Raw genomic sequence first — 12218 nt, forward strand, 5'->3', positions numbered from 1 at the left:
ATCGCTGACGCCCCCACCATGGGAGTGAGTCAGGGTGGGCTTCCCTGGGGCCCAGCCCCAGGGTCTCCCGTGGGTGGGGCAGGCACCTGACAGCCAGCCTCGCCTGCACCCGGGACAGTCTGGGAGCTGCTGACCTAGCGAGGCCCAGACCACGGGCGGCCGAAGGCCAGGTCTTGGTGTCTGGGGGCTGCAGCCCACACATGAGCTGGGCGGCCGCTTTACCTCTAGACCCAGTGTCCTCGTCCCCAGAAGTGGTCGCCAGCTGATGCTGCAGGGCTCTTGGGGCGCCACGCCCCAACCACCCCCCTGCCAACCTCAGACACCTGCCCCAGTCAAGCTGAGTGTCTGGGACAATGGCCAGTTCCCAGCCTCCCTCTGCCTGGCGCCACCGCCACCCTCTTGGCAAGTGCGCTTCCTCCTGTCTCTTCTGGTTGTTACACTGAGCAGTTCCAAAAGTTACAAACAAGCCCAAAGAAAAGGCAGTACACCCCTTCCCCTCTGGGCATCACCAAAGGACTGGCACCAGCAGGTGCGGCCAGGCCCATGACGGGTCTCCCAGCACAGGCTCCTGGGGAAAGGGTGCGCCCTAGACCAGGGAGAAGAACCCACAATCTTGGGCACCCTGGCCCGAGGGCAGAGGCGCTGCAAACCCACCCCAGGCCTGGCCCTCTGCCAGCATCGTGAAGAGATGACGGTGCTTCTGGTCTAGTGAGGAGTGAGCCCTTCGGAGAAGTCAAGATTCCCCTTCTGTTTCCCTATAATGCCCACAGGCCATTTAAATGAAAGCCCCATTCTCTCCCAAGCGGGTGCAGGGGGGCGGGTGGCCCTGAATCCTGAGTGGAGCCGCGCTTGGGGACAATCGGGGCTGCGGTTTGAAGAGCAGGATGCGTCACGTGGGGGTAGAACCGGGCCTATGCGGCGGGCAGCGCCAGGGACCCTGAGCAGGGCACCCGCTCCACTGGCAGTGGGGCCTGAGCGGTCATGGCTGCCCAGATGGGGTGCGAGATCACGGATTCTGGGGGTGCGCCAGACCGCGGAGCCAGAGTGCCGCAAGTGCAGCCTGCGGAGACCCCTAACCTCCCTTCCCCAAGCCCGGCACCGGTTCCAGTTCAGGCTCCTTCGCGGCCTGGCTCTCTGCGGAGGCCCGGGGGGAAGGGAAGCCCCACAGCGGGTTCGAGCCACGGCGACACACCCGGACTTCGGGCGCGGCCCAGCCACGGGCCAGGCGGTTTCGGGGTGCAGCCGGGCCCTCCCCCACAATGGGCGGCAGTCCCGGGGCGGGGCCGGCCTGTCGGTCGCGCGGAGTCCTCCCCGCGACCCTCTTGCAAACCCGGGGGGCTCCTGTCTGTCCCACCCGCGCGCACACACGCGCGGGGATCCGGGCGCGGGGTCTCCGGGCCCCGATCGGCGCGGGCGGGGCCGTTGGGGGCGGTGCGGGTGCGGGGCGGAGCCGGGCGCGGGGGCCCCCACGTGCCCCGGCCGGGCAGGCCAATGAGCGCCCGGCGTTCGGAAAGATCGCCATATATGGACATGTTCTGGGGCCGCGCGCGCCGCCGCCCCGCGCGCGCGCCCCGCTCCGCTTAAATAGCGGCGGGGGAGGCCGCAGCCGGTCTCACTCACTGCAGCCGGCCCGCGGTCCTTGTTGTTTCGCAGTTCTGCGCTCCGTTTCTCCGCGCCCCGCGACCGCCGCCCTTTCAGGTAAGTGGCTAGGTCTGCGCACCCGAGCCGCGCTGCGAGACCCCGCACCCCTCTCCGCAGGCCCGCTCCCGGGCCGGGAGTCCTAGCGCAGCGCCTCCGCGAACAAAGGGTGGCCCGGGCGGATGGGTGGTGCGCCGGGGCCGGAGCCGGGGCCGCCGGTGGGGGAGGGGAAGCGGGGCGGGGCCGGGCCGCAGTGCGGAGAGTCCCTGGTGGCGCCGCGGCGGAGGAACTAGGGGGGCTTTTGAGGAGGGACCCGGCCCTGTTTCGGGCGGTTACCGCCGCTGGGGTCGGGGGCAGGCGGGACCCTGACGCGGAGACGGCCTCACTGCCGCCGGGCCCCTGGGCGCGCCTCGTCTAAGCCAGCCGCTCCTTCGCGCAGATCGCCATGGAAGAAGAGATCGCCGCGCTTGTCATCGACAATGGCTCCGGCATGTGCAAAGCTGGCTTTGCCGGGGATGACGCCCCCCGGGCCGTGTTCCCCTCCATCGTCGGGCGCCCCCGACACCAGGGCGTCATGGTGGGCATGGGGCAGAAGGACAGCTACGTGGGCGACGAGGCCCAGAGCAAGCGCGGCATCCTGACCCTGAAGTACCCCATCGAGCACGGCATTGTCACCAACTGGGACGACATGGAGAAGATCTGGCACCACACCTTCTACAACGAGCTGCGCGTGGCCCCCGAGGAGCACCCCGTGCTGCTGACAGAGGCTCCTCTGAACCCCAAGGCCAACCGTGAGAAGATGACTCAGGTAAGCGCCGCCCTGCCGTCGCTGCCCTCCCTGCCGTTTCACAAGTCATTTTCTGTTCAGCTTTGTTTTCTGAAATTCAAGTGTTTCTTTCGATATTTTCAGGGTTCTGTTCTTCTCCTGGCATTTCTTCCCTGAAGTCTCAAGGTTTCTCATTGTGTTCTGCCTGCTTTCTTTTCTGTCCTCTCACCTCTCTCGCGGCATGCTGGCGTGCGGTGCGGTGTGTGCGCATGGGGGGGCGCTGCTCCCCGCCTCCCGCTAAGGGAGCCCGTTGCCTCTCGCCCAGATCATGTTCGAGACCTTCAACACGCCCGCCATGTACGTGGCCATCCAGGCCGTGCTGTCCCTGTACGCCTCCGGCCGCACCACCGGCATCGTCATGGACTCTGGTGACGGGGTGACCCACACGGTGCCCATCTACGAGGGGTACGCCCTGCCCCACGCCATCCTGCGTCTGGACCTGGCCGGCCGGGACCTGACCGACTACCTCATGAAGATCCTCACGGAGCGAGGCTACAGCTTCACCACCACAGCCGAGCGGGAGATCGTGCGCGACATCAAGGAGAAGCTGTGCTACGTCGCCCTGGACTTCGAGCAGGAGATGGCCACCGCCGCGTCCTCCTCCTCCCTGGAGAAGAGCTACGAGCTGCCCGACGGGCAGGTGATCACCATCGGCAACGAGCGGTTCCGGTGTCCGGAGGCGCTCTTCCAGCCCTCTTTCCTCGGTAGGCGTTGGGGGGTGTCCTCGGGGCGTTGCCCTTCGGTTTGGCGGGGGGATGGCTCGAGTTAAGGCCGTGCTTTGTCTTCTAGGCATGGAGTCCTGTGGCATTCATGAGACCACGTTCAACTCCATCATGAAGTGTGACGTCGACATCCGCAAGGACCTCTATGCCAACACGGTGCTGTCCGGGGGGACCACCATGTACCCCGGCATCGCCGACAGGATGCAGAAGGAGATCACGGCCCTCGCTCCCAGCACGATGAAGATCAAGGTGCGCCGCGGGGGCGGGGGCAGGGGCGGGGGCGGGGGGGCCTTGCTGAGAAGGCCGCAGCCCAAGCTAACGCCCCCCTCTCTCCGCAGATCATCGCCCCGCCCGAGCGCAAATACTCCGTGTGGATCGGCGGCTCCATCCTGGCCTCCTTGTCCACCTTCCAGCAGATGTGGATCAGCAAGCAGGAGTACGACGAGTCGGGCCCCTCCATCGTCCACCGCAAATGCTTCTAAACGGACTGCGGGCAGGTGCCACGCACCTGCTGCATGAGTCGGTCGAGTCTTAAGTTTGCCCTGGCAAATGTACACGCCTCATGCTGGCCTCGCGAAACTGGAATAAGCCTTCGAAAAGAAATTGTCCTTGAAGCTTGTATCTGAGTTCAGCACTGGAGTGCAGACCTGGTTGCTGATCTTGACCTTGTATTCAAGTTAACTGTGCCCTTGGTACATGTTTAATACCCTGTACATATCTTTGGTTTAAGCGTGTCTGTGCGGTCGGCCACTTGGTGGCTTAAAGGAAAACACGCTTCTGGGAGAGGAGTCCCGTGGCGGGACCGGCCACGCGTCATCGATGTGCGCAGGGTATTAGCGTCCGGAGCTGCCTATTCCAGGGTCTCTCTAAAGGCCGGCGCGAGTCCTGAACCAGTTGTCATTTCTGTCCTGCCGGTCTGATGGGGTTGGGCGGGTCCGAGCGTTGGGACCCATTTTCCTTTCTTAGCTGATGATCCCTGCCAGGACGTCTGGCTTGTTACTTGCCTTGAGTTGGAAAACGGTTTGCATTTCCACCTGTAAATTTATTCATTCTTTTAATTTATGTAAGGTTTTTGTACGCAATTCTCAATTCTTGAAGAGATGACAAATTTTGGTTTTCTACTGTCATGTGAGAACATTAGGCCCCAGCAACACGTTCATTGTGAGGAAAATAAATGAGCTGCAGTAAACGCCTGGCTGCTGTTTTGGGGGGCGGGGGGCCCGGCCTCCTGCGGTGCGCGGTTCTGTTCTTCCAGAACCGAGGGCGGTGGGCAGCTGCGAGGCCTGACCTCGGGGTTGGGGCGTTGCTGCATCAGAAGAGCAACTGCATCAGAAGAGCCACGGTGAGGCCCAAGGGCTCCCTGAAGGTCACCTGGCGTGACCCGCAGGCCCCGGGCTGGGTGATGCCCTCCACAGCTGGACCTCATCCTGCCCGGGCCTCCCTCCCTCCGCTAGAGGCAGGCCTGAGCCTTCACCTGCCCTGTTTCCAAAGTTTGCAGGTTGGGGCTGGGAGGGGAGGAGGGTTGGGAGGAACAAACTGGTTCCCAGCTGCACCTGCTTCTGGTTGGGCAGGTGGCTCAGGATCAAGGGCCTCCACCCTCTTCTGCTCCTTCTCGGGGACACTGCAGTTCACTTCTTCCCCGGTGGCTGTTGTGAGCGGTCGGAGGCGGTGGACTGAGCAGAGGACGCGCCGCAGGGCGGGAGGTGGCTGGTGTGGCCGCGCGGAAGGGCCCTGTCCCATCTACTCCTCTGGCCTCGGGGCTGGTGGGGGTGTCCCCCTCGGGGTATGTGGACCCCTCAGCCCTCCCCCCACCCCTGCGGGCAGCTAGGCTGCTCTAGTTCAGAAGACACTGGGCTTTTGGGGGCGCTTTTGGGACAGGAAAATGTCAGAGCCGTCACTGCCCACTGGGCTCCGGTGCCCCCCAGCCTGCAGGCTGCCAGGGGGCCTCCCTGCCCGCCAGGGGGTGCCCTGCAGGGTCCCCCAGGGCCCCGTGAGGACCAGGGAGGAGAGTGGCTACCGGACACCTCCTGTGTCCTGGCGGCTCCGCCCTGAGTGCGCAGCGACATTGACATTTGACAGCAGACAGGGCTCCAGCAAAACAGACCAACCGGAGTGGCCAGGACTTCGAACTGGAACTTCCTGGAGCAAGAGCGAGACATGGCGCCTTGCTGCCCACCCCTGCGAGCAGTGGCCAGGGCCCAGCCTCGCCGTGGACAGGAGGACGCGGGGCCACATCGTCCGCGTGGGGAGCAAGGGCGAGGTCGCGGGCAGGCAAAGGACCGAGTGTCAAACAGGAAAGTCTGCAGCTAAGTGACAGGGAAGCAAGCAAACACGCAACGTGCAGAAGACGAAACCCCAAAGGCCAACAGTGTCTTAAGTGCCACTCTGCTTAGTCCGTGGAAGCTTCCAGAAGCTGTGCCTCGCAGAGAAGTGTCTTGGGTACTGGGATGTCAGTGCACCTCTGGGAGACTCTGTCCCCCGGGGCCACCAGCTGCCCTGATGGTGGCACTGAGTGGAGGGTGCCCGCCCACGGCGCCGGGCGGGGGGCGCGCGTTGTGCTGTGCTCTCCTCCCGAGCGGCCAGTGCGCCGGCAGGCGGCAGACCGTTCCAAGGAGGGAGTTAAGGGTTCCCCCTGGGGGAGCCCGGTGGCCAGTCGCAGGGACGGTGGCCTCCAGGACCCGCTCCCGGTTAGAGGCCCCAGAAGCCCGAGAGCTCAGGCAGCACCGCTGCGGGCGTTGCCCGCTGCACCTGAGCCCGCAGGGTCCCCACGGCCGGGCCGCCCTGCAGCCTGGCCCCCACCCACCAGCCACCTGGAGCCCTTCCTGGGAAGCTTCCCTCCCTGGCAGCTCCAGCTGGGACCCTCACTGAGGCGCTGGGGGTTTGGCCGTGGGACGGCGGGGTGGAGGGCTTCAGGGGCCGGGGGGGGCCCTGCCTTCCCCTCTGCTCCCCGTGCCTGGAGGAGAGGCTGCTCCGTGCGCCCAGGGCCTGCAGGGCCACCCACGCCCGCTGGGCGGACGCTCACTTCAAGGGGACCAAGGAAGGGGGCTCCTTCCTGCGATAAGCCCCGGGCGTGGGGTCGCTGGGGAGACGGCAGGCCGGAGCCTCTCCTGTCGGCCGAGCCTCACGGTGCCTGTGAGCCGCCCCCGGGAGCTGCGGGGCGCGCCGCATGGCTGGCACCCGACGTCCCTCCCGTCCCCCCCCGCCCGATTCCCCCGTCCCACCGCTTCAGTGCCTGTGTCTTGTCTGTCTCCTGCCCTGGCCTGCAAGATCTTTTTAAAATTGTGGTATAATGGATGTAACATAAAGTTTATTCTTTTTAGCAATAACATTAAAAAAGAATAAAATACTTCAGAATTAACCCAGGAGGTAGAAGATTACAACAAAAACTGTAAAACATTGCTGAAGGAAAAGAAGACAAATAAATGGAAACACATCCGTGGTTGTTAAAATGTCATTACTACTCAAAGCCACTTACAGGTTTAGAGCAATTCCTATCAAAATCCCAATGACTTATTTGCAGATACAAAAAAACCTATCCTGAAATTCATATGGAATTTCAAGGGACCCCCAAAGAACCAAAACATTCTTGAAAAAGGACAGCCCTCGCTGGCGTGGCTCAGTGGATGGCGTGCCGGCCTGTGAACCAAAGGTCGCCGGTTCGGTACCCAGGGCTGCGCTCCTGTGGGGGGCGTTGGGGGCCTGATGGCTGGCTGATGTCTCTTTTGCTCATCACTTCCATGTTCCTCTCCCTCCCTTTTTCCTTCCCTTCCCCTCTCTCTAGAAATCAATAAATAAAATCTTTTAAAAAATTTTTTCAACCTTAAGTAAAAAGGTCCCTTCCTGTCTCCAAGGATTTGCCCGCTCCAGACTCTCGGGCGAGGGGAGGGGACACACCGGATTTGTCCGTCTCCGGGGCTGCTCCGAACTGCGCCTCGCGCTGGAACAGCCCTCCTGCCGATTGGCGGGGCCTCCTCTTGTCACCCTTCGCCCGCTGAGGGCCACTTGGGCCGCGCCTCCTGCAGCTGCGGCGTGCGAAGCTGCCGGGAGCCCAGGGGACAAGCATCTGCCCGCGTCCCCACCTTCAGGTCTGCCGTGTGTCCACGCGGCGCCCTGGGTGCCACGGGAGTTCTCGGTGCTGAGCCCCAAGTAGGGGTGCGGTGTCGTCCCCTCCCCTCCTGCCCCTGGGGGTCCCAGGGCAGAGGCTGTGGCCCGTGGGGGCCGCGCTCCAGGGCCAGCCTGGCCCCTGTGCAGCCCGCCTGCCCTGCCCTCGGCCGCCCAGCGGCTCCACCTCACTGTCCCTTCTGGAAACAGCTTGTGCTTCTGGGAGGGGCTCTGGGGCCTCAAGACCGAGGAGGACCCTGCCCAGGGTCAGCCTGGGGAACAGGCCCTGGACACAGCTTGGCGTCGGCCTGCCGCTGCCGGACGGCCACGAGGTCACAGCTGCCCCCCGCTTTCCTGGCCCCTGGGCCCTGCAGACCAGCCCGCTCCTGCCCGGGCAGGCAGAGCCCGAGGCAGCAGGGCGCCGACCTCCCTGGAGGGGGCCCGGGGCTGCCTGGCTCCAGCGGGACAGGGAGGGGCAGGGAGGGAGGGCGCCCTGCCGTCCTCCCCGACAGACCCTGGAGGCGGGGTGCCTACTCTGTGGGGCTGGCAGAGAAACGGCGGGGCGTTCCTTGGGGACACGAAGGGCTCTGTAGTGGTTGGTCACTCATGTGCTCGCCACGCTGGCCTCGCGGGAGCCCCCCCCCCGCAAGGAGGGGCCGCTGCGGTATTGAAGCCAGCGGGGCTGCGTCAGAGGACGTGCCCAGCAAACAGGCGTGTGTTTCTTTATTATAAAAACGCACGGTGCCCCGGCTGGTGCGGCTCAGTGGGCTGAGCACCGGCCTGCGGATGAAAGGGTCGCTGGTTCGATTCCCAGTCGGGGCCCAGGCCTGGGTTGTGAGCCAGGTCCCCAGCAGGGGGCGCGCAAGAGGCAACCGCACATGGATGTTTCTGTCCCTCTTTCTCCCTCCCTTCCCCTCTCTCTGAAAGTAAAAATAAATAAAACGCACGATATCTACGGCAAAGGCAGGTATTTGGAGAATGCAGACAGACGTGGGGGAAGGAGGATCGGGCCCCCAGGTTGGGCCCGCGGGCGCGTGGCACGGACCTGCATTCCCCTGTGCTTCCGAGGAGGAAACGCACCTGTACGGGACGTAGTGGATACGCTGTGCTCTCCTGAGGCAACGCACCTTTCCTTCTTTTTCCTTCCTTCCTCTCTCCCTCCCTGCCTTCCTTTCTTCTCTTTTTAATATTACTTTAAAACAGTTTTAGGTGTCCAGAAAAGTTGCAGAGAGAGTGCAGAGTCCCTATAGCCGCCCCCCAGCCAGGGTCTCAGCCACGTGTCACACCGCCTGATGCACTTGCTACAGTTCACGGCCGATACTGATACATTTTTGTGACCAAAGTCCGCACTTTATTTCCTCAGTTTTATAACCTGTTGCTGCTTTTCTGCGGCAGAATCTCCCACGATGCGCAGGCGCAGACTCCGCAGGCTGCTCGGGGCTCTGACCGCCTCTCAGAGGTCCCCGTGCCGGGCGACCGGGCGGGCGCGGAGTGCCGGGCCGGGACTGTGCAGACGGCCCCTCTGCTGGGATTTGTGTGACGTCCCTCTCGCCGTGCGTCTGGCCCCGGGGGTGCGGGCGAGGAAGACCACGGAGGCAAAGCGCCCTTCTCATCCCTCACGTCGAGTCCTGCTCTCACCATGACTCACGGGGATGCGACCTTAGTCACCCGGCTGAGGTGTTGCCAGGTGTCTTCACGGTAGAGTTTCTAGAAGCAGGTGTCCTATATACACCATCACATCCGATGAGCAATAAATGTTTCTTCTTTTCACGTATACATTTGCCTTTAGTTTAATCCGATCACTGTTACTGTCTGGCGCTGGTTCTCAGCATGATCCGCAACAGCTGAGCGACGAAAGCAGCCGTCTGGTCCCTGACGTCCCGGGCTCTCTCGGTCCCGTCCTTCGCTGCGGTCAGCTGCCCGGTTTTCAGAGACTCTCGACTGGGCTCAGGGAGTTTCCTTCTCTTTTTATTTTTTTAATTTTTTTTATCATGAATAGGTGTCGAGTTTTGCCTCCTGAGTTTTCTGCCGCTCTGAGAAGGTCGCGTGTGTTTTCCGTTCATCCTTTCGTCGCACTGAGTGACCCCGACTGAGTTTTGCACGTTAAACCAACCTCTCATTCCTGGGCAGGGCCCCGCCTCGCCCCGCCGGGTCGCCCTCTCGCAGACTGCGCACTGGGTCGCGTGGTGTCTCTGCAGCGCTGGTCTTGAGGATGGAGCGTCCTAGTCCTGTAGCGTCTTTGCCGACCTTTGATGTCCAGGCCTGATGAAACGAGTTGAGGGGCGTCTCCTCCTCTGTGTTCTGAGCGTTTGCGTGATCGCGCTGTTATCTCATCCTTACATGTTTGATAGGACGTACCGGCGGAGCCCTGTGGGCCTGGGGAACACGCGTAGGCCTGCGTGCGTTTATCTGTACACGGCTGTGAGCGCGTGTGCACGTGTAATCCTTTTCTGTCAATTATAGTCATTGGAGTCTTTCAAGAAACGTGTCTATTGCACCTAAATTTATTGGCACGAAGTCGTCACGACGCTTTCTTATTATCTCTTTAATGTGTGCAGGGTCTGCAGGGACGCCTGCTCCGTCTTTCCTGATGTCAGTAGTTTGTGATTTTTGTTGTTTTTCCCGACCAGTTCTATCCGTTGTCTGTGGCTGCCATGATAAAGTGCCACAGGCTGGGCGGTTTCAACAATAAAAATTTATTTTCTCACAACCTGGAGGCCAGGAGCCCAAGACCCAGGCGCTGGCAGGGCTTTCCTGGGAGGCCCGTCCCCGGGCGCGTGGACGGCCGTCCTCTCCTTGGGTCCCAGGTGGTTGTCCCGCTGTGTGAGTCTGTGTCCTGATTGCTCCTTTTTTAAAAATTTAATTTAATTTTTATTTTTAAAAGGTTTTATTTATTCATTTTTAGAGAAAGGGGAAGGAAAGAAGAGAGGGAGAAAAATGTCCATGTGTGGTTGCCTCTCACATGCCCCCTGCTGGGGACCTGGCGCGCAACCCGGGCCTGTGCCCTGACTGGGAATCAAGCCAGTGACCGGTGACCCCTTAGTTTCCAGGCTGGCGCTCAGTCCACAGAGCCCCACCAGCCAGGGCCAGTCCAAGTTTTGATAATGGTGAGCGTTCAAGTCTTCTGTGCCCTTACTAATTTTTTCTTTATTATCTCAATTTCTTTTCTTTTTTTAAAAAATATTTTATTTATTTTTAGAGAGACGGGAAGGGAGGGAGAGAGAAACATCCATGTGTGGTTGCCTCCTGTGCGCCCCCCACTGGGGACCTGGGCCACAGCCCAGGCCGGGGCCCTGACTGGGAATGGAACCGGGGACCCTTTGGTTTGCAGGCCGGTCTCAGTCCACGGAGCCCCACCAGCCAGGGCTATTATCTCAATTTCTAAGAGAAAATTATTGAAATTTCTCCTTGTGAGTCTTCTGTGAGGTTTTGCTTCACTTATTTGGAGCTTTGTTATTAGGTGTGTTTACCTTTAGAATTAATATGTCTTTACTTCTGGTAATATCCCTTGTTTTACATCTGCTCGGTCTGATAGCAACACAGCAGTGTCCTCTCTTAGGGTCAGTGTTTGCATGGCCTAACGCTTTCCATTCTTTAAGCTTTAGCCTATTCATATTTGAGTGTGTTTCCTGCAAGTGTCAGTTATTTTGGTCATGTTTTCATCCACGGTGTCACTCTGGCTTCTAATTCGAGTGTTTAGACCAGTTACATTTAATGCAACTATTGATGTGGTTGAGATTAAGTCTTACCATCTTGTTATTGAGTATTATTCCATTTTGTCTCCACTATAGGCGTATTTGGCAAACCTCTCTCATATTCCCCCCTCCCTGTCTTGTTCTAATTCTCGCTCTTCCTCTAGGATTTACAATATTCATTTTAAACATATCACAGTCTACCTTCAAATATTATTTTATCAGTCACATATAAGGTAGGAACCTTACAGCACTACACTTCTATTTCATTTCTCTTAACCTTGTGCTAGTTTTTCCATATAGTACTTCTACATGTTAAACCCTATTTCCCGTTTTTGGCACTCTTTTTTCCAGGTGGTATTAATTTACTTCAGTTTGTAGACTTCCTTTAACATTTCTTGTAGTGCATGTCTGCTGGCCACAGATTATTTCATCTTTGTGTGAGAAGTTCGATTTTGCCTTCATATTTGAAGAGCAATTTTCTTTTTGGATGAAGAATTTTTTAAAAAGATTTTATTTATTCTTAGAGAGGGGAAGAGAGGGAGAAAAGGAGGGAGAGAAACATCAATGTGTGGTTGCATTTTGTGGGCGCCCTGCTGAGGACCGGGCCTGAAGCCCAGGTGTGTGCCCTACGCTGGGGATTGAACTGGCAGCCCTTTGGTTTGCAGGCCGGCACTCAATCCACTGGGCCACAAGAGCCAGGACTGGATAAAGAATTTTTAAAAATATTTTATTTATTTATATTTAGAGAGAAGGGAAGGGAGGGAGAAAGAGAGGGAAAGAAACATTGATGTGAGAGGAAACACCATTGATTCGTTGCCTCTCACACGGGACGGGGCCTGTAACCCAGGCATGTGCCCTGACCAGGAATCAAAGTGGCAACCCCTCGCTTTGTAGGATGACACCAACCCACTGAGCTGCACCTGTCAGGGCTGGATATGGAATTAATCTGACAGACATTTTTTCCCCTTATAACAATTTATTCCACTGTCTTCTGGTTTGCATTGTTTCTTACATTAAGTCAGCAGTAATTCTTATCCTTGTTTCCCTAAATAAAACATGTCTTTTTTCTCTGGCTACTTTTGAGCTTTTCTCTTTATCGCTTGTGTTCAAACATTTTTCTTTTTTTAAAGTTTTATTTATTTATTTTTAGAGAGGGGAAGGAAGGGAGGAAGAGAGGGAGAGAAACATCCATGTGTGGTTGATTCTTGTGCACCCCCAACTGGGGTCCTGGCCGGC

At 59.1% G+C, this 12218-nt stretch overlaps 1 protein-coding gene across 1 annotated transcript; it reads left to right on the plus strand.

Moving 5' to 3' along the window:
- Positions 1-1611: 1611 nt before the first annotated feature.
- Positions 1612-4375, plus strand: ACTG1 (actin gamma 1). Its single transcript, XM_054593118.1, has 5 exons — positions 1612-1698; positions 2078-2446; positions 2730-3168; positions 3254-3435; positions 3525-4375. Exons 2-5 carry the CDS (start codon positions 2084-2086, stop codon positions 3666-3668), a joined length of 1128 nt encoding a protein of 375 aa, XP_054449093.1. The 5' UTR covers positions 1612-1698; positions 2078-2083; the 3' UTR covers positions 3669-4375.
- Positions 4376-12218: the final 7843 nt, after the last annotated feature.

The sequence above is a fragment of the Pteronotus mesoamericanus genome, unplaced genomic scaffold (assembly GCF_021234165.1).
Source record: "Pteronotus mesoamericanus isolate MK-2021 breed Mesoamerican mustached bat unplaced genomic scaffold, CSHL_Meso_final scaffold_408, whole genome shotgun sequence".
Taxonomy (NCBI): Eukaryota; Metazoa; Chordata; class Mammalia; order Chiroptera; family Mormoopidae; genus Pteronotus; species Pteronotus mesoamericanus.